We start from the raw sequence: 21434 nt of genomic DNA on the forward strand, positions 1-21434 counted from the left end.
AGGCAGATTTGTAGGTGGACAGAGATGTCGCTGGCTGCTGTGCGGTAGTGTCACGTTGCAAGCTCACATCTAATTCACCCTCAATAATGGCTCAGAATCCCTTTGCAGGAGCAGCCTCCTGGCCTCCTGGTGACTATCCTACAGTGCTTGAGATTCATGTTCCCCCAATGTGTTACTCTGCTTTTCTTCAAATTGAATCTCATTTTGTTATTTCCTGCCTATATTTCTTACCTCTCTGGAATCATTTTTATGATGCTTTACTCCTCACTGACATTAAGAACATTTCCCAATTTTGCATTTTCTGTAAAGTTCATTAAGCTGATGTGGGCTCCTTTTTCAGTGTCATTGATAAAACAATTAGATGAAATCAAACCTAACATTGACCCTCACTCTTTTCACAGAGAGCCTCTCCAGGGGATTCTGACACCATGTGCCATTTAGCATCATTCAATCCATATTCTCCTTTACCAGGGTTTTTCACCCAGTGAAATCATAACATGGCTCAGGCAATTGAAAAAGTCTTTGCTTTTCCTTTTACCTTTGTGTGTATATGTATATATATATAAAATAGCATCTACCAGTTCCTCTGCAATGACAGATTCTTTAAAATAGCATGACTTCATTGTCCTCTAGAGAGTCCCACACTTTCACTCTTCATTTCCATTATATCAAGTTTTCTGTCTTATCAAGCCAACAATCCTGGGTGCACTCAGGAGCAACACCATCAAATCCAACATATGCATGGTTTGCAGATACATCCTGATTTAATACTACCCCACTCTCTAAAGAACACAACCTCTATCATATTTTAATAATTTTCACAGTGAAAATATAAGACCACAGACTAATTTATTAAAGTAGATTTCACTCCAACGACTTCCTACTTTTTTTTTTTAATCACCATACATACTTTCTCAAGGACATACCCAGACTGGGGAGAAAAACAAAAATATTTAGAACAGAGTTAACCCAGTAACACTGTAGATGCTGAAATGGGTTGGTTATTTGCTTTGGTCTTGGAATTGTCTGTTCTGATTTTTAAAATTTTGCATGACATTTATAATGTATTTGACAAGCACATAACTAACACATAAGACTTTGTTGGGGCTGGGGTTGTTGCTCAGCAGTAGAGTGCTCACCTAGCACATGCAAGGCCCTGGGTTCAATCCTCAGCACCACATAAATATAAATAAATAAAATAAAGATGATATAAAAAAGAGGAGACCAAATACATGATAAATAAAAAGACTTTGTCAAAGCCATCATCTAAGGGATGTAGTTTGATATGGCAGGTTGAATTATACACGAGTCCCTGGATTCCCCATGTAACTCCATTTTTTCTCTCCCATTCAATAAAGCAAATCAAAGAACAGTGATACAAACTTGTGTCATGACTCCCTGTGATATGTACAAACAAATTAAATCTCTGAGCTGGGAGACTGTCAGTGGTGTTCATGGCCCTTTGGTTGTGATACGCCAATAATATACACAGGTTTAATCTATTCAACCACCATGACTTTCCCAATACTGATCGTTTGGAGCCCATGGGATCACTCATTCATTCTCATTCCTTCCCTCTTCACAGAAGACTCTCTGATGTTTCTTAAGCAGTTACCACTCAAGGTCAGAATTCCAGCTAAGGAAAAGAGAGAAATCCTCGAAGAGACATAAAGTACCAAATGGCTTAGAGCCATGCAAATGTCATGTTAAAAACATGTCATCTATCTCTGAAAGGTTTTTTAGAATGGATTTTTAAGTAAGCTTTAAAAAATACAAAAAGGAAAAGGCAAATCACTAAGAGATATTGTGAGGGCATCCCATGATGGGTTTACTAGTGAGGGTCATGAAAAAATCATGGACACTTTAAAGCTGGCTTTTTATTAAGGCAACTGACAGTCTCTAGAAGTAATTATAGAGATTGAATGAAAAGACATGGTCCAGATAAAACCCAAATGGTCAAGTTAAAGTTCATAATGTCATTCAAGAAGAATACTTGCTATCTCTAAAATACTGGCCAATGTAATAAAGTTAGAAAAAGTTATAAGATATAAATTCACAGACACTTTGAGAAGCAACCAAAAAGAACCTGAAAAAGAACTACCTCCGAAACAACAAGGTTACTCGTTATGTTGCCAAATACACATCACCAAAGGTCAGAATTTTCTATTAGCAATAACCAGTCTAAAAGTGCTGGGTGTGTGTGTGTGTGTGTGTGTGTGTGTGTGTGGTGTGTGGTGTGTGTGTGTGTGTGTGTGTGTGTGTGTGGTGTGGGGTGTGTGTGTGTGGGGGGGTGTGTGTGTGTGGTAGAAGGAGAGAGATTGATCCTGATTACAACCATGAAATACCTAGAAACAAACACAATAAAAAAAAGGTTAAGAATCATGTGAAGATGTTATTACAGAAAGACATAGAAAGAACCTGAATAGTTGAAGGGACACAACAGATTCCTGGATAGGAATATTTGAAATAGTAAAGCTGTATAAGATGCTGCAATGGTTTGGACGTGGTTCATCCACCAAGGCGTCCTGCACTGGAGACTTGGTCCCCAATGAGGCAGTACTAAGAGGTGGTTTAACCTTTAAGAGATGGGGCTCAGGTAGGAGAGAGGTCAATCAAGGGGGCACTGTCCTCGTGAGGGTTTATTGTAGCTCTCAAGGGACAAGGGACCCCATTTAATTTCATCAAGAGGGAGTTGTTATTAAAAGAGCAAACCTGGCCCCTGAGTTTCTCTCTGGCTTTCTGTTGTACCATGTGATCTCTCCCTCTTCCATGTGCTTCCACCATGTTGTCACGCAGCCAAGAGAGCCCTGACCTCAGGCCACACAGAAGAAGCTATTGATCCTAGACTTTCAGCTTCCAAATATGTGAGCTAAATAAAGAACCCAACCTCAAGTATTTTGTTATAATAATAGAAAAAGATTAATACAGATGCAGATGCTCACCCCAAAGAAATCTATAAAGTCAATAAAATCCCAACATAAATCTTACTAGTTGTTTCTCAATTAAATATGAAAAAATAGCCAAGATATTGATTTACAGAATAGTGAAGAGATTTTTCCTATTCTGTAGTATTTAAGATAGAATTATACTGATGAGATGTACACATTTTACATTTAAATGTAGAAATTAAGCTAATGAAAAAAATGGAGATTTCAAGACAGGGAATTAACTATTGAATATGGAATATAGGGAGGACAGGTTACTATTTGAAAACAAACAGTATGTTAGGTACTACATACCTTTTATTTAAATGGATATCAAAGAAAAAGCAATCATGAAATTCTTTTGGAAAAATAAGAGACTCAAAATAGCCAAAGCAATGCTTAGCAAGAAGAGTGAAGAGGAGGCATCACAATACCAGACCTTAAATGCTACTGCAAAGCTACAGTAACAAAAACAGCATGGTATTGGCACCAAAATAGACATGTAGACCAATGGTACAGAAAAGAAGACACAGAGACAAACCCACATAAATACAGTTATCTCATATTAGACAAAGGCATCAAAAACATACATTAGAGAAAAGATAGGCTTTTCAACAAATGGCTCTGGGAAAACTGGAAATCCAAATGTAGCAAAATAGAACTAAACCCCTATCTCTTACCATGCACAAAATTCAACTCAACGTGGATCAAAGACTTAGGAGTTAGATCAGAGACCCTGTACTTAATAAAAGAAAAATTAGGCCCAAATTTTCATCATGTTGGAGTAGGCCCCAACTTCCTTAACAAGACTCCTAAAGTGCAAGAAATAAAAATCAAGAATCCATAAATGGATGGATTCAAACTAAAAAGCTGCTTCTCAGCAAAAGAAACAATGAGGTGAAGAGAGAGCCTACATTTTGGGAGCAAATTTTTGCCACACACATGTCAGACAGAGCACTAATCTCCACAATACATAAAGAACCCCAAAAAAATAACACCAAAAAAACAAACAACCCAATTAATAATGGACTAAAGAGTTGAATAGACACTTTTCAGAAGAAGATAGACAATTGATCAACAAATATATGAAAAAATGTTCAACATCTCTAGTAATTAGAAAAATGCCAATCAAAACTACTCTAAGATTTCATCTCACAACAGTCAGAGTGGCAGTTATCAAGAATACAAAAAACATTAAGTGTTGGTGAGAATGTAGGGGAAGAGGCACCCTCATACATCACTGAAGGGACCGCAAATTGGTGCAACCACTCTGGAAATAGTATGGAAATGCCTTAGAAAACTTGGAATGGAAGCACCTTTGACTCAGCTATCCCACTCCTCAGGCTCTACCCAAAGGACCTAAAATCAGCATACTATAGTAATGCAGCCATATCAGTGTATATAGCAACTCAATTCACAATAGCTAAACTGTTGAAGCAACGTAGATGCCCTTCAATAGATGAATGAATAACGAAACTGTGACATATATACACAATGGAATATTACTCAGCAGTAAAAGAGAATAAAACTATGGCATTTGCAGGTAAATGAGTGGAGTTGGAAAATATCATGCTAAGTAAGCCAATCCCCAAAAACCAAAGCCCAAATATTCTCTCTGATAAGTGGATGCTGATCCATAATGGGAGGGGCAGGTCATGGGAAAAGTGAAGGAACTATGATTGGACAAAAAGAGAGAGAGGGGAGGAGAGGGAATATTGGGGCAGAAAAGATGGTGGAATGAGATGGACACCATTACCCTAGGCACACATATGACTGCACATATGGTGTGATGCTATATCATGTACAACCAAATAAATGAAAAGTTGTGCTGCAATTGTTTATAATGAATCGGAATGCATTCTGCAGTCATATATACCTCATTAGAATAAATAAATAAGTAAAATTTTCAAAAAGCGTATTTCAAAAAAGATGAAAGAGTGTTATGGTTTGGATCTGGAATCCCAAAGGCTCATGGGTTGAAGGTGCAGTCTCCAGTTGTTGGCACTATTTGGAAGGTAGTGGAAATTTTTGATGTGTGACCTAGTTAAAATAAGTAGGTCACTGGGGGCATGGCCTTGAAGACTATATTTTGTCTCTAATCATTCCCCAAATCCTTTCTTCTGCTTCCCATCCACCATGAGTCATTTTACTCCACCATGCACTCCCTGTAACACTCTGCCTTGCCACAAGGTCAATGCAATGGTCCAATGACTAAGGACTGAAACCCTGAGACAAATATATATTTCCTCCTCTAAGTTAATTTTCCCAGTATTTTGTCACAGTGACAGAAAGCTGACTAACAGAAAAATTGGTGCTGAGCAGTGGAGTTGTTGCTATGACACTCTAATAATGTTGCTCAGAAACCTTTGGAACTGGTTGGTGGGATACATTTGGAAAAGTCAGGAGAAGCCCACTAGAGAAAACTCGGAACATTGTAAGCAGAGCTTAATGGGTGATTCTGATACGGATGAAGATCAAAATGCTGACAGGAATTTGGACAGTAAATACTGTGCTCATGAGGTTTCATACGGGAATGAGGACTCAACTGGGAATTGTACAAAAAGCCATTCATGTTACTTTCTGGCAAAGAACTTGTCTACATTTTGTCCATATCCTGAAACTTTCTGTGAGGCTGAGTTTAAAGGTGGTGGACTAATTAATCTGGTGAAAGAAATTTCAAGGCAGCACAGCATTCAAGCTATATCATGGGTATCAAACTATATCACTGGCTACTTTTAGCCAGATTTTGAAAAAAAAAAAAGACAGAATAGAAAGATTTCAAAAACTTGCATTTTGACTAGGAAAGAAACTTGTGAAAAGTTGAGGGTGTGATAGCTAAAGAAATTGGCACCATTAAAAAGAAATCATTACTTTGCACCAGCACAACAGGAAAGATGCCTTAAGGGAATGTATCTTGGGAATTGACCTGACCCCACTGGTTGCAAGCTCAAGAGTGTAAAAGGATAAAAGAGGTCTGAAAGAGGTTTCTTTGAGAAGAGAGTTTGGTGCACCCTACTTGCACAGAACTGCCTAGGAAGCTGCTCCCCCAGGATTCATTTCATAGTGCTCAGCCATTCTAGCACACAGAGGCCACCACAGCTATAGTCCAAGCAGGTGGCAGACATTGGTGTCATCATGTGATCTTCGTCTTGCAGACATGCAGAAAGCAAGAGTTGTGAGATCGTAGAGGCTTCCACCAAGATTTCAGAGTGGAAGACCATGGGAGACCATGCAGCGTGTGGCGAGGTCAGAATCCCTATTGACAGCCTCTGAAAAGTTCTGAGAGTGAAGCCAAAGCTTCAGTGGGGGCCCCGGGGAAGTTAGAGATGCCAGGAACGTGTGATGTCTGCCAAGAAAATGGGCAAGAAGCAGAGGACTCTAAGAGAGAGGTCTTGTGGGCTGCAACTAGCAAAGTCATGAGAGCAAGGCTGCACAAGTCCTTCGGAGCTCATGTCATGCCATGGAGTGCTCCAGGTGTCAGATCTGAAGCTACAGATTTACAGATTTTAAGATCACATTCCTGAGTTTTTAATCCTACTTGGTTTTCACTCGTCCTTTCTATGGTCCCATATATGTTTTTTGAAATGGGGATGTTTATCTTGTGATTGTCCCACCATTGTATCTTACAAGTATATAATTTAATTTGGCATTGTCTATTAAAAATTTAAATATGCACAGCCTTAGGCCCAGCAATCCCTTTCCAAGAATCCAATCAACAGAGACACTTGGAAGTGCAAATAAAGCTGATCACTAAATCACTGTTTGTATGGTGAAAATTGAAAGTCCATCACTGTGGGAATGATTGGATTCAGATTGGTCTTATTTCACTATATAATGCCAGCAAAAAAAAAAAATACATATGATACCATCAACGATAATTATAAATCAATACAATGTTAAAATATTCTTATGAGGATATGTATGAATGTCAGTAGAAGAAGGACTTGAAAAATCTAAACCAAATGTGAAATGTGGATGATGATTACTTGTGGGGCTAGGAGCAAAGCAGCGGACGTTAGGTCCATTGACTTTTTACATTTTTGTATTTTCCTTGTTTTTTACTCATATACACATTTTTTACATCATTCCCTGAAGTTACTATATAAAGTGGTGTCAAGAGTGCCAAAAATATACAATCTGCAGGATGTCATACGTAAGAAAGCTTTCTGTGGTTTGGCAAACTCAAAGCAGGTACAGTGGAAGAGGAAGGATGGATATGGGGCCTCAAATAAGATGCACAACTAGAATAGGTCAAGGGAAAGAGATGTGGGTTTCCCAGAGAGAGTGATTATATCCACCTTGTCATGTCTACCTCAAAGGTATCCACAGCAAGGGATGCTAATTCCACCTCACAAAGAGCACTTCATACATTTATCAAGTATTTACTGAGGTTCAATTATATGACAGGCACTATTTCCACATATTTGTCATATCATCATCATCATCATCACCATCATCTTCAAAAAGTATATGTTATTGAATTAGTCAGGGTTCTAAGAAATAAGGTTCAGAGAACCAGAAACAACACATCTAGCAATCATGATTTGTCAGCAATCTGGGCATCCCTAAGCCCAATCAAGTGAACACAGAAAACTAACCATCATGGTTATAAAGATGAATCTATGGAAAAAGTTATTTTTGATGCTGGTGGGAAAATAAATTTATTAACTATTCTAGCATCAATTTTTAAGTTGGGTATACATTTGTACCCAGAAACCTTATTACTAGGACTTATACTAAACAGTGACATTTCTGGAGGTTAACTGACAAGGATTTAGCACAGCTTAACTGTTCAATATAACAAGTGGGAAGCTAAATATTGATACATCCATACCATGGTATGCTATTCTGACATTAAAATTACACTATGGAAGCATATCTAACAAAGGAAACTTGAACATTATTTACCAAAGTCAAAAAAGCCAGGCACAGAACAGTATTTATACTAAGACTGAAGTGAGGTTTCATATTTTTATTTGTACAAAATACTAGAAGGATTGACATTGAAATATTAGCATGGGGGATGAAGATATGGTAAGTCCTTTTTTATTTTCTTCTTTAAACACTTTTAGTGTTTTTCCATATTCTCTGAAACTGAACTACATTATTTTTGCAGTAGAAAACAACAAATATGTGGAAATCAGGACAAATAATAAGAGCCAATACTCCTATAGCAGTTACTTTGTGCCAAGAACCATTCCTTAAATATTTTGGCATGAGTCAAGACCCTCCATCTGCTGGAAGAGAGGCTTGCAACAGCCAGATGAGAAGAGACCGGCCCTGGTCTTTCTTTCTGGGAGTTTACAGTGAAAGGCCATTTTATCCCACATTAAGGACATTGAAGGAAGGAGCACATGATCAGGTTCACAGTGAAGGGCCAACAGTGGGATAGTGTTACAAGGGAAAGCCCAAGAAGCATTCCCCTCTCCCACAGATGGCTTGAGAACCTGGTAGAAAGGAGGGGAAAAGAATGAATGGTAGAAAAGACTCTGGAGCCTGGGTGGAGCAGGTGAGTGAAGGCAGTCCTGTTTAACATGCCAACCCAAATGTGTTTACCCACAGAACTGGCATTTTGCTGCTGGCTTATGTTTTTGTTTTCCACATAACAACTAAAGTGGAGATGTAGGAAAACAAGATCCCTAGGGATAAGCAAGACAAAGGGCACCAGGAAAGGCACCCTGGGAAGATGGAGCAGCAAGCTGGCCCCAGTCTTGCCCAGAAAAGACAAGCAGCCAGCCAAGGCTCCACAAGCTTCCTCCAGCCCAGGCAGATTACCTTCCAACCAGAACAAGCCGGACTGGTTTCAGGCCTTTTACCTAGGGTTACCTTTCCTAACCCCCTGGGCATAATCCCTCAGAACTGCGGTGGAGCATGGGTAGGTTATAATCATTGATCAAGTTTCCATTCTTCCCATCAATGAACTGTGGCCGTCCCCAGAGGCTGAGGCAGGCCGAGCAGGAGGCAGCTCACTGTGAAGTTAGAACCATTTCCAGGTGAGAGGTCAAAAGAACCTGAAGGGCAGTGAGAGAGAAAGAGGAGAGACGGAGAGGAAAGAGGAAGGAGAAAAAAGACAGAGAGTGAGGGGAGGGGAGATAGGAGGGAAGAGGAAAGGGAGGATGAGGAAAAAGAGGGAGGAGAAGGAGATGGAGGGGGGAAAGATCCTTTATTTCCTGTGAAGCCTTACAAACTACCTCAGGTTTTTGAAGCAAGTTTCCAAATAAATGTTCTAGAAGAAACCCCGTTTCACTCACTAATTCACATTAAATAACAAACTAGATGATTACACTTATCTAAAAGTAGTAAACCTTTTTATATGTTCTAGTTGGCAGAGCTTTATTACTGCCAAGAGATTTAGTGCATGACTCCAGAATATACTGGGACGTAAAGACAAGCAACACACACACACACACACACACACACACACACACACAATATCTATGTTTCAGAGCCAAGAGATAGTCAGTGTGGGTTCCCTCTTCAGCCCCGATATATATTTTTTTTAATGTAGCTTTTGTTTTTTGTGCCAAGATACATTTTTATACTAATAGTCATTTGTTTTCTTGAATTAATTTGTTTAGGGAGAAAAAAGTGCACAGCATTTCAATTATTATATCATTCTGTGTTAACAAACATTACAAAGACATGCTTTAAAGACCACTCATATAAATAATTTTCTTCAATGTGTTTCATATTCATATAGAATATTAAAACTACCTTCACAGCTGAGTTTTATTCCTTAACAAAAAGCTATCAAAACAATATCACTAAGGCCTTTAATATTTATTACAGATACATCATAAAATTAGATTATTTTTGTTTTTGCTGGAGACCACCAGCTTTACTCTGATCTTCTGCAAGCTAAATTCAAGTTCAAAGCAATCAAAGATATAAGCTGAGTGCACAATAGAAAGTTTTGTTAAAATTGCAAAAGGTATCTTCTTAAACAGAATACTGGTAATCAAAAATGCTGACCTTCAATTTAGTACTTGGTAGCCAAAATGCTCCAAAACTATCGCAAGCACTTCCTATCTGTCCCCAAGAAGGGAGGGCCGCCTCTGATCCTTCACCCACTTCCTGATGAATCTCACAGCCAGCTGTTGTCTGACCTTGGTTCAGTCCCGCTGGGCAACTCCTCAGAGCCACCAGTCTGCCCTATTGTGAGGCCTGGCAATTCACATCAGGACCTACTGGCACATGGCACCTGCCGGGTATCCAGCACTCTAGCCAAAGTAATCAAGACTGCATAGATCCAAGTTAGAGGCTGGCACCGCTAAAGGCTCATTTCTTAACCAAACTCCAGTCGAGCTCCTCCGAACCCTCTCTCAGCTAGGCCTATAAAAACTTGAACAAACACAAAATTTCTGACAGTTCGGGGTGCATGCCTAGAATGACCCACTCTCCACAGGGTTCCTGCCTGAGGATAATCAAGGCTGACTAAAGAACTTACTGTTTGTTCCAGCCTTCACCTGATGACAGAATCTGTCTCCCAGCCTCTGTGGGAAGGTAGGAGCCTAACTTCCGGAAGCAACTTAGCAAACTCTGATGGGCCCCACATGGACCAAAGACCCCATCCTCTTTCCATTGCTTTTTGTAAGTTTCACTTTGTTCACTGAAAGTAGATTCACATTAAATCACAAGCTAGATGATCACACTTACTTGGAGGTAATGAGCCTTTTTATATGTTTAATTGGCTTTGTTTACCTTCGAGAGAGCACATCTACCCCAGTGTTTTAGACATGAAGAAGGTTTTACCCAAAGAACAGGTTAAATGGCCTAGGGGCAGACACTTGTTCCTTTCTGTCCCCATTTCCATGTCTACACCCCGCATCAGCCCAAATGTCCAAATAAAGCTGCCCCCGTCCCCATGGTTCAACCCACTCGGCTGTGGCCCACAGACAGACAAGGTGTGTTCTAGCAGAGCTGAACTGTTGTCCTCCGCACTGTGACAGGACTGACCACTGGCCTGGCCTCCTCCCAGGCCTCCGTACCCTACCTCTCCACAGAGAGACCAGATGTGCCCTCACCTCTCATTTCTGTTGCTGAGGAGCCGTTGGACCAGGCTGTCCATTTATTCCTGTGCTTGCTGATTTCCTGGACTTTGCAGACATAATGCCCTTGATCTGCTGGCCGAAGGGTCAACACGGAGAGCCTGTAGAGCGTCCCCCGCCTCTCCTCCAGCAGGCGCAGCCTCTGCCTGTTGGCGCTGCGACTGAAGTTCCCGTAGTACTGCACCACCCGGAGCTTGGTCATCTTGACCATCAAGGCCTCCTGGGAGTTCGAACGTGCAAAGAACCAGCGCACGGCCAACAAGCTGTCCTTCCGCCTCTTCTGGGAGACATGGCAGTGGAGGGTGGCGTTTTCCCCCTCCAGGTAGTCAACCACAGGCCCTGGGGACACGGTGACATTGAGAGCCCCGCAGACCTCTGCAGAGAACAGGGGAAAAAGAGAAAATGAGGATTAAAGGCTACAGTCTGTCCTCATGGGGCCAGGCCACAGTGGAGCTGAGTGCTCAGCATGACCAGGGAGACAGGCGGCCCCTGTACCTTCCATGTCCACTCCCCACCTTCCTGATGGTCGGAGGAGGGGTTCTTCTGAAGAGAGCCTCGGTGGCCTACCACGTGCTCACCTATGGACAATCCCATTCACATGGGATGCCAAACACCAACCACCCAGCTGACATGTTTCAAAAATGGTAAATTTGTTGTCACACAAAAAATTTGGAAGTTTGCCACCCCTTAAAAATGTTCAGCACACATCCCATCTCCCCTGTCAGCCTCCCCAAGGTCTCTGGACAGGGTCAGATCTGCCCAGGGTCAGGGATGAGCCACCTCCTCTGACGGTCTGCCACCACAAGGCTGAGCCTGCCTTTATTCCCTCTTTCTCCATCTGAGCTATTTCCACACTAACCAGGGAACATGCTCAGTAGTGGTCAAGCAGGATGCTGCACTCGTACCACTAATGGAAAACATCAGAGCTCTCAGTTGACGTGCAAGAAGAGAGAACAAGCCTCAGGAACAGGAAGAGTAGAAGGACTCGCCCAACACCCCGAAAGAGGCTTCAGAACTCCATTCCCCATCAACCTTTTTCTGTGTGGGTTTCTTCATTAGGACCAGACTCCTTCTCCCAGTCACATTCTTCCCTGAGCTGACCTTTAATGGAGACACCCTGATGCCCACCCAACCACTCAGCAGGTCGCAGAGAGACTGAGTGTTGCTCGCTTTTCCAAAGACCCACTGTTCTTAGTGTAGGGTGGCTGGGCAGAGAGGCATACTGTCCCGGAGCCCCCAGGGGGAGCCTCCCCATATTATGGTTTAAATGTGTCACACAAAGTTCATGTGTCAAAACAATTCCCCACATCATAGCTTAATGGTATTTGGAGGTGGGCCTTGGGAGTGATTAGGATTAGATGAGGTCATGAGAGTAGGGCTCCACAAGGGTATTAGTGACTTTATAAAAAGAGAGAGACCTGGCATGCTTGCTCTGCCTTTTCATGCGATGCCCCCAACCATGTCAAGGTGCAGCAAGAAGGCCTCTACCAGACACTGAGCAGATACCAGTGTTATGCTCATGGACTTCTCAGCTTCCAGAACATGAGCCAAATAAATTTCTCTTATTTATAAATTACCAAGCCCCAGGTACTTTGTTATAGCAACAGAAAACAAAATAAGAAACTGGCAGACAGAACCCATGAAAAAAGATGCTTTGCCCAGAATGCTGGAACCTCTTTCTATACAATCAGTGCTGTCCTCTCACCAGGTCCTGTGTCCCTATGCCTACACTTCACAGGTTCAACTCCATTAAACACCACTGCTGCCTTTGCAACCAACAAGCAGGTATCCCCAGGGTAATCCAAACCCACAACTGTTAGACCTCCAATGTCTCCTTCTAGGGTGATCCAAACCCACAATTGTCAGACCCCCAATGTCTCCCTCTGGTCACCTGAAGGAACTTGAGCCCCAGATCAAAGAGTCAACAAAAGCTTTGTCACCTGGTCAGTGCTACAGATAAACAAGAAGGAAGAAAAAGAAAGAGATCACAATCTGAACATCTGTCAGAGACTGTGGATGAACAAAGTTGAAGCTGTAATGAGGTCAGGTGAGGCTTGTCACATAAAAAATATCCTTCATTGTAAAAATCCCATCGATACGTCATTGGTCTTTGTCCAGTTCCTAATAATAACACAGACTAGGAAGTGATAAAGAAAAGTGGCTTAACTTGGCTCTGGTTCAAAGTTGAGGAGCCACATCTGGTTATGGCATCTTGCTGGCAGCATCCTGAGGTGACACAGGCATGACATGGCAGAGACAAGGGTGTTTGAGACCTTGTCCAACTGACTTTTACAATGCAACCAACCAATAAGTCATGATAACTTATTCACCCATTAACTCATTTGTGAAAATGGAGCCTCATCATTCCTTAAGGGTTCATTACCGTTTGGATATGAGATACCCCCACCACAATAAGTTCAAGCAATAGACAATGCAGGAATGTTCAAAAGTGAGATGATTAGATCATGAGACCTATAACTTAATCAATGGTGCATCCATTTGATGGATTGATAGTTTGAATGCACCACTGGGTGGTAACTGTAGGCTGGTAGGGTGTGGCTAAAGGGCGTAGGTCACTGGGAGTGTGCCCTTGCAGATTATGTTTTGTCCCAGGCTTTTCTCTCCCCTCCCCTCTCTCCCCCACCCCCTCTCCTTCCCAGCTACTTCTCTCTACCATGTCCGGGTGCCATGATGTTCTGCCTCATGTTGGGCTCAGAGCAATGGAGCCAGCCCATCATAGACTGAACCTCTGAAAGCATGAACCCAAATAAACTTTTCTCTTCTACCTTGTTCTTGTCAGGTATTTTGGTAACAATGACCAAAAGCTGACTAGTATATGGTCCCAGCTTTTAATATCTCATAATGGAAATTTAATTTCAACCTGAGTTTTAGAGGGGATATACCATGGTCAATCCATAGTACTCATCCTCTTCCGTGGTTTCCACTACTGATATTAGTAGACTGAACACCTCAAGAGTTATGACTTGAGCATCCATTTTCTTCCATTTCATTTCTCATAGAAGCCAGGCATTAGTCCTAAGAACTCTCCAGCCTAATTCAGAAATCTTAACTTAAGAATGTCCATGGAGTGCCTTTTGTCAAGTAAAGTAACATTCACAAGGGGATTGAGATAAGAACACACTACACCATGGCAGTCTTTGGTTATCTTTAAAAAAAAAATAGATAGAAGTGAACTTAAGAAAAAAACACCAATACTCAGCTGAACTCTAAGCACATTGTGAACAGGTTTAAGGCCCTCAGTGTTTACAGAGGAGGATGAACAAGGCCAGCCCAGGCAGATACTTGGGAAATACAGATTGACAGGTAGTCAAGATGTCCTGCCTCAATTTCTGGGGAACATGCAAATGTTATTTTACATGACAAAAGGCATCTTATGGATATGATTAAATTATAATTCTTGGATTCTAGAGTATCCTGTGAGCAGGTGCCTGGCTTTTGCAGTAACAATCCTACTATTGTCCAGAGTCACTCATAAAGGGCAATAGAAGAGGAATTGGCCCACTTCTTCCTTGCCTCTCACCCACCTGGCAGGCATCTTGCCCACATGCCATGTTAGATTAGACCAACTGTGTTTCCACCCAACTGCTGAGGCCCTGTCTGAAGCACACGGGGGCCTGTGGCGGGGCTCCCTGATGAGCAAGGAAGCAGCTGGGACCCCAGGCTGACCCCACCCCAACAGGCGCAGGGGGCTGGGCAGGAGGAGGGAGAGCTCAGAGATGCGGCAGCTGGCTTCCAGAATCCAAGTCCAGCCGTGCTCCACCCCCAGAGCTCCCCACTGGAGTCCAGGAGAGCTGGGAAGCAGGAAATGGAAACAATATGGGTGGGATGATGGTGCTGTGGACCCCACGCCCCAGGCTCCTCCTGTTAACGCTGCATGAAGAAGGGATTATTTATAGTGACTGAAACCAGGAGAACGTGCCAAGTGCTCCAGTCCCCATGGGAGGCCAGATTCCATCTTGGAAGCAAACTAGTAACCCTTCCACTTCTGTGCCTCAGGCCCGGATCAGCAGCTCCCATGAAAGGAAAGGACGGAGCTGGCTTCCCGAGATGAACCCTTTTTTTTTCTCTTTATCATCACACCTCCCTGCCTTCATTTTTCCCCCATTTTCTCTTACCAATGACCCAAACATCTGTTTCTCCCACAGACGTGCAAAAAACCTTGCTATGGTTTGAGTTGTGTACAGCCACAAGATGCACATGTTGAAGTCTTAATCCCCAGCCCCTCAGAATGTGGCTGTATTTGGAGTAGGGCCTTCAAAGAAGTCATTCAATTAAAATGAGGTCATTAGGGTGGGCCCTAATCCAACATGACTGGTGTCCTCGTAAAAGGAGATTAGGACAGAGGGAAGACCACGAGAGGACACAGGGAGAAGCTGCCATCTATAAGCCTGGGGAGAAAGCAACTCTGCCAGTATCTTGAACTCAGCCTCCTGAACTGTGAGAAAATCAATTCCCATTGTTTAAGCCACCCAGTCTGGGAGCTGGCAGTTGTAGGCTCACCTTAGCCCTCCACTGATACTCACCCCCATGGTCAGCACAAGGGGGTGATTGAAACAGAGCTGAACACCCTGCCCCACCGGAAAGCTTTGTTGGAGGTCATGCACTCTCCGGTAATGGGGCTCCTGTGCTTCCAGTGAGCTTTCTCAGCAAAGCCAACACCCTCCCCCAAGCACTAGAAGTGGCTGCAAATGTGGGGACCCAGCTTACATGCATGGAGCCCGAGAGCTGAGAGGAGATGAGAGAGGGTGCAGGAGGAGCACAGAAGGACATTGATGTCAGTACTAGGAGAAAGCATTGGGCAGCTTCTTTCCTACTGTGGTCAGCAGGCACCACGTGACACCGGGAGGAGGACAATGAGAAACAGGGCACACCGGCGTCCAGAGGTAGGTTAGAGAGAGCTCAGTGCCCTGGAAGCCCAGGCCTTTTCCTTATGGATGTCAGCCTGAATGACAGAGCATTGGCACCTAAGGGACAGGCTGGGCACAACTGGGCTAAGCCAGCCACAGGACAGGACAGGGTGGCTGTCACTCACCCCTCCTCCTCTAGGTAAGATAACACAGCTGGTCTGGGCAGATCCTCCCTCTCCTGAACTAAAAGGAGAATTGTTTAAGTCACACAAGCTGGAGAAGGAATTTAATTTTTTGCTTTGTGACTCTTCATTGAGGAATTGAGGTAGAGGTAGGCCCCCACATAACATGTCTCCACTCAGAATTCCTGCCTCCTCCAGGTTATTCACTGTGCAAATGAGAAGATGGCATTCCTGACTTCACAGAGCTAAAAGGCCAGGGTATAGGGCAACTGTGACTCTGGAAAAAGACAGGAAAAATGTAACTACAGTGTCATAGGCTACAAATAAAAGTGCCTGAAAGAGGAAGGTGATAGCACTGATGGAGAAGAGATGGGGATGTGCATGGTCCCAGGCCTTCCCAGCTTTCTAGGGAGAAACAATGAAACACAATTGGTGGCTTGGAGGGACTGAGAGGACAGCCCGGGGCTGGTGCCCAAATAGACTGGAGATCTGGCTCTGGTAGATAGGAGGCTCTTGGAGCCTCAGTTTCTTCATCTAGAAAATGGAAAGATGATGCCTTTCAGAGTAAGCCTAGGGTTCCAATGAGGAAAACGCTTTAAACTGCAGATGGTGGCTTACATGCACTGAGTGCGGGGAGGAGGAAGTGATAGAAAGTGACCCACACTGATCTTGAGCAGGGAGGGCTTCACGGCACACAATCTGCAGGCACACAGTGCCCTGTGCTTGGAAGGGTTCCTCCCCTGGCTTTCACCTCTACTGTTCATTTCTTGAAATTCTAATGATTTTTAATTAGGGGCCCAAATTTTTTATTTTGCACTAGATCCCATACATTAGATAACTGGTTATGTTTGCACATGAAGTTTCCCTGGGTATAAGAGTTAAGGGGTCTAACCCCACTATTTTCATTCACTAATGTCATGAAAACTAGCCTAAAAAGTCATCCATGCAGCCCATCAGTACACAACCTACTTCTCATGAAGCAGCTGAGGACTGGGGCACAAGAACTCCCACATGCAGGCAACGAAGGTCCTCTGTCAAAAACAAGGCACCAGGCTCGCCCAGGACACAGGGGTGGGCACAGCTGGGTCCCTCAGTTCTGATCTGGCCAGGAAGGTGGTGGTGGCTCTGGCCCCCAGAAGCCTCTAAGTTTAAAAGGAATTACTCAATCAGCAGCAAAGAGCTTCTTAGTGATTAAAGGAAAGATAGTTCAAATTCATGACAATGAAACTCTGAAAGAAATATATGGCATTACTTAAAAATCCACAGCAACAGGAGCCTGTGTTTACTAACCACTAAGCAGAAGTGCTACCAGACTTAGCTCCTGGGTGATTTGTTCACATTAAGCCCATCACCTAAAATCAGCTCTTATCCAAGACCTTGCTCAATGATAGAGGCTGAACATTGGCTAATGTGAACTCTATGCCAAGAAGAGTTCTAAACACTTTATATATATTTTCCCAATTTATTCTCATACTCTGCTAATCCTCATTTTACAGACAAGAGGACTGAGGCACAGAGAGGCTCAGCAGCTTGTTCAAGTTCACAAAGCACATGGCAACGTTAGAATCTGAACATAGGAAACCTGGCTTCAAAGACAACTCATTACCACCACTCTGGACTAAGGCTTGGCTCTTAATATTTTGCCAGTTGGTTTTCTTTTCTACGAAATGAAAGGTAGAACTAAGGTCCCACTCCACCCCAAAACAGGGGTTAGAGCCTGGACTTCTGTAGTAAGCTGCTCCGCCAGGCTTTCCCTTGCCAATGGTGATGAAGAGTCCTGGATGAAGAACTTAGAGCCGGTATGTGGGGTGAGTGCCATCCAAAAAGGAGCACAGCCAAGAGAGACTCTAAAGAATTTCAAATTCCAACTTTCCAGGTTCCTGAGGACTTCTGGAAACATGATAATGTGCTTGTCCCCAAACAGTAAATCTCAGTTACCCTCTAACAGCACCTGGGTGGTCATAGAACACAGGGAGGAAGGGCCTGGATGCCCGTATGCTTCTCCTGGCTGCTGGCTACTACATGCAGGCCATGAGAGACAGCCTAGTCTGATGAAGCCAGACAAACTTCCTGTCATTCTCCATCAAGACAGTGACTACCATGAAAGAAGCATTTCCCATGGCCAGGATTTCAGGTTCACTGCACTAGTAGCAGGACATGTTGGGGACAATGGATAGATTTCCTTCCTCTGGCATCTAAGTCTCTCCACCTCAGACTCCAGTGTGCACTAGACTAGTTCAAGCACCAGCTCCAGCACTGGGAAGCTGGATCACCCCAGAAAAATTACTGAACTCTGAGCAGCAGTCCCTCATTTAGAAAATAGTGGCACCCAGCTTAGCTGTTGTGAGCACAGAGTCTACAGCCAGGTTTCCTGGGTTCAAATCCTGACTCTGCTGCTTATTAGTCTATGAACTTAAGTCAATTCATGAACCCATGCCTCTGCTTCCTAATCTACAAAATGGGGACAATGATAGCACCTCTCTTAGGTTACGGGCCAGATGAACTGAGTTACTTGGATCTATAAACATTTGAGCTTGTCATTATTACTTTGAAATACCTGGCACCTGATAGGCACCCAGAAAAAGTGAACCATTGATATAATTATTATTACTATTATTCTAGCCAGCATGGTCCTGGCAGCAGGGAGGCAGCCAGCCAGAGAAAGAAAAGAAAATTCTTCAGCAATTTACAAGTTGGAGCCATTAAAAATAAAAAAATAAATGCAAGCCAGTAGTGTGGGCAGAAAGGCTGCCCGAATCCGGATTCTTGTGAGAAAGGGTCAGGCTTCCTCCAGCCCAGATTATCCTATCTAACAGTCCTGGTCACCTCAAAAGGCCCGTGACAAGTCTGCAGCCCCCAACTCGGGCTGGGGCAGATCCAGCAGCTAGCTGGCGACTTCAACTTCCAGCCACTCTGCTCTGCGCAGAAAGTTAAAGCAAAGTTGCTGACCAGAGGAGCCTGCCAACAGTGGTGGGTCCTGTCCGTTGTGGAATAAAAGGAAACAAACCACGATCTAGGGGTTGCGGATCCTGCTCCAGTCCTCCCCTCCGAGGCCTGTCACTTGGAAGGGCATCGGGGTGTCCTGAGAGCATTTTTGGGCTGGAGCCCAGGGCTCAGGTCCGGGAAGGAACCGCGTTCTCTGGAGGGCTTCGGCGGAAAGTTAGGAAGGCGCCGCTGAGCCTCGCCGCACTGCCGAGCCCATCGGAGGGAGCGCACCGGCGACAGTGACAGCGCAGTCCCCGTCCCTCTGCCGGCGGGCGCGGAGCGGGGACCCGAGGCGACAGGGCCTCCCCGCCAGGCCCCCAACCCCCCCAGCGCTGGCTCCCGGCCCCCCGCCCGACCTCGCGCTCCCTGCCCGCCCGCCCCACTGCGCTTACCCGGGGCCGGAGCCCGCGCCAGCAGCCACGCCGCCACCAGCGCCAGGAGCCGCATCTCCCCGCCGCCGCCCGGCGCTGTGACGCGGGAGAGCGCAGCCGCCGCCAGGCCTGGCCGCCACCAGCCCGCCCCGCGCCCGCCCCCGGCCCTGGTCCCGGCCCGCCCCTCGGGCCGCCTGCCACCTCTGGGGCCAGGGCTTCTGGGTCCCTTGGCCCTGCGATGGGCCAGTGGAGAGGCCTCGCATTCCGATGGTTCAGTGACCCGTGGGTGTCTCCTTTTGCTAGGTCCATTTCTCGGATGAGACCACTGAGGTGCTGACAGGTGGTTGCTCTGACTCGGAAAACACCGAGCTGCAAAGGGCTTGTTGGTCTCTTGCCCCCAAGGACACTGTGATTCCTCAGGGGACGCCGGTGGGGAGGTTGGGGGCGGGAGTACATCTACCAAACCCCTGACCTGAGGCTCACTGGCTGTTGGAGGATCTCCTGCCACCACGCCACAGGGACCTTTATAAGCCCCGGAGCAGATAGGAAGGGGAAGCCAGCCCTCTTCTGCTGCCTAAAGTTGGAGATCCGGGACCAGGTTTCGGACTCCTGGAAAATTAAAGGGTTCACACAGGCAAATCCAGAAAATGTGGAAACTGTTAACAATTATGACTATTTAGGGCGCCCTCAGCCTGTCCTGGGCTGAGTGGTTTGCACAATGTTACCAGATCCTTCCACTGTGAGATCCTAGGACAGCTCCTTAATTCTCATGTGCCTATCTGTACAATGGGGAGACAGGTCCGTCTCTCAAGGTGTTTAAGATCAAGAAAGGCAGTTCCAGTTCCAGTTAGACGTGAAGTCCAGCACCTGACATGAACATCAGCTATCATTGATTTACTATTATTAATATAGGTAGGGATGCAGGAGCAGGGAGATAAAGGAACAGACCCACATCACTTGGCAGGGAACAGTGACAAAGGCCCCACCACAGGTGCCTCTGAGCCACAGCATGGTCTCTTCATGGTGGCTGTAAACTTGGGATCTGAACTTAACTGGTGTGTTAGTTCAGGATTTCTAAGCAAGAAAAATCTGTATTGGGTACACTGTGTGTGTGTGTGTGTGTGTGTGTGTGTATGTATGTGTGTGTGTGTATCAGGGGAGGGTTTTGTGGGCTTACAAAAAAGGAGAGTGGCAGCCAACAGGAAGGTTCTGATGGAGAGCAGGTCCCTGGAGGATGAAGTGGTGGATAAAGAGGTTCCCATATCTTTACCACTAAGCAGAGGGAGAAGGGGTGGCAGAGGCAGAGAGTGGTGCTGAACCTCAGGGCCAGTCCCAAGGGACCATTCATTCCTGGAGCTCAGGCCAGTGATACAACTGTTTTGTGAGCTCTCTAGAAAGCAGGCACCTCCTGGGGTCTTTTGAGTCCTTTGGGATCTCCCAGCTGGGAGGATCTCCCATGGAACAGGGCCTGCAGGGCATGAGCTGACCACGGAGGCAACAGGAATAGAAAGCAACCCCTCTCAGCCAGGTCTGTGGAAAGTCCTGAGATGGTTAGCTGGCTGCAAGGTCACTGGGTCTAATACCAAGGACAAAGAAGGTCAAATGGAATCCTGTAGCTCAGAAATGCAAATGTTCCTATCTTCCGGAAAAGAGCTCGAAAACCACTATGCATGAACAAGAAAGCAACCCAAATATCCCATGTGAAGTCCCAGGTCACTTTATAGATTAGTAAACTCAAAAAGGACTGGAGACCTGTCCAGGGTTCTGTGGGCCACCAAATATATGAACTGGGTACTTGAATTCTGACTGTAGATTGCCAGCTTGGACCTGGAGCCCATGGCAGTGTTTGGCCAGACTGGGGAGAGAGTTCTGGAAAAGGGGCTCTAGGTTATCTGGAAGATAGTTCTGAAAGCATACTCACGTCCCATACTGAGCAACAGCTGTGGGTCTTTGAGCAAGATGATCTCTCTGAACATTACTCTAAAGTGACATCTGTAAAATGGCATGTCAACATGAATACACATGAGCAGGGAGCTGAGGGGCTGTTTGATGTCCT

General features: G+C 44.7%; 1 protein-coding gene across 1 annotated transcript in view; it reads right to left on the minus strand.

Annotated features, from left to right (window-relative positions):
* Vstm4 (V-set and transmembrane domain containing 4) overlaps window positions 1-19479 on the minus strand; it is a 92137-nt gene extending 72658 nt beyond the window's left edge. Inside the window, exons 1-2 of the mRNA XM_026410850.2 lie at window positions 19400-19479; window positions 10949-11347 (exon numbers count right to left, since the gene is read on the minus strand). Of these exons, the coding sequence (XP_026266635.2) occupies window positions 10949-11347; window positions 19400-19454 (454 nt within the window). The 5' untranslated portion in view covers window positions 19455-19479. The remainder of the gene's footprint in view (window positions 1-10948; window positions 11348-19399) is intronic.
* Between the last annotated feature and the right edge of the window lie 1955 nt (window positions 19480-21434).

The sequence above is a fragment of the Urocitellus parryii genome, chromosome 5 (assembly GCF_045843805.1).
Source record: "Urocitellus parryii isolate mUroPar1 chromosome 5, mUroPar1.hap1, whole genome shotgun sequence".
NCBI classification, from domain to species: domain Eukaryota; kingdom Metazoa; phylum Chordata; class Mammalia; order Rodentia; family Sciuridae; genus Urocitellus; species Urocitellus parryii.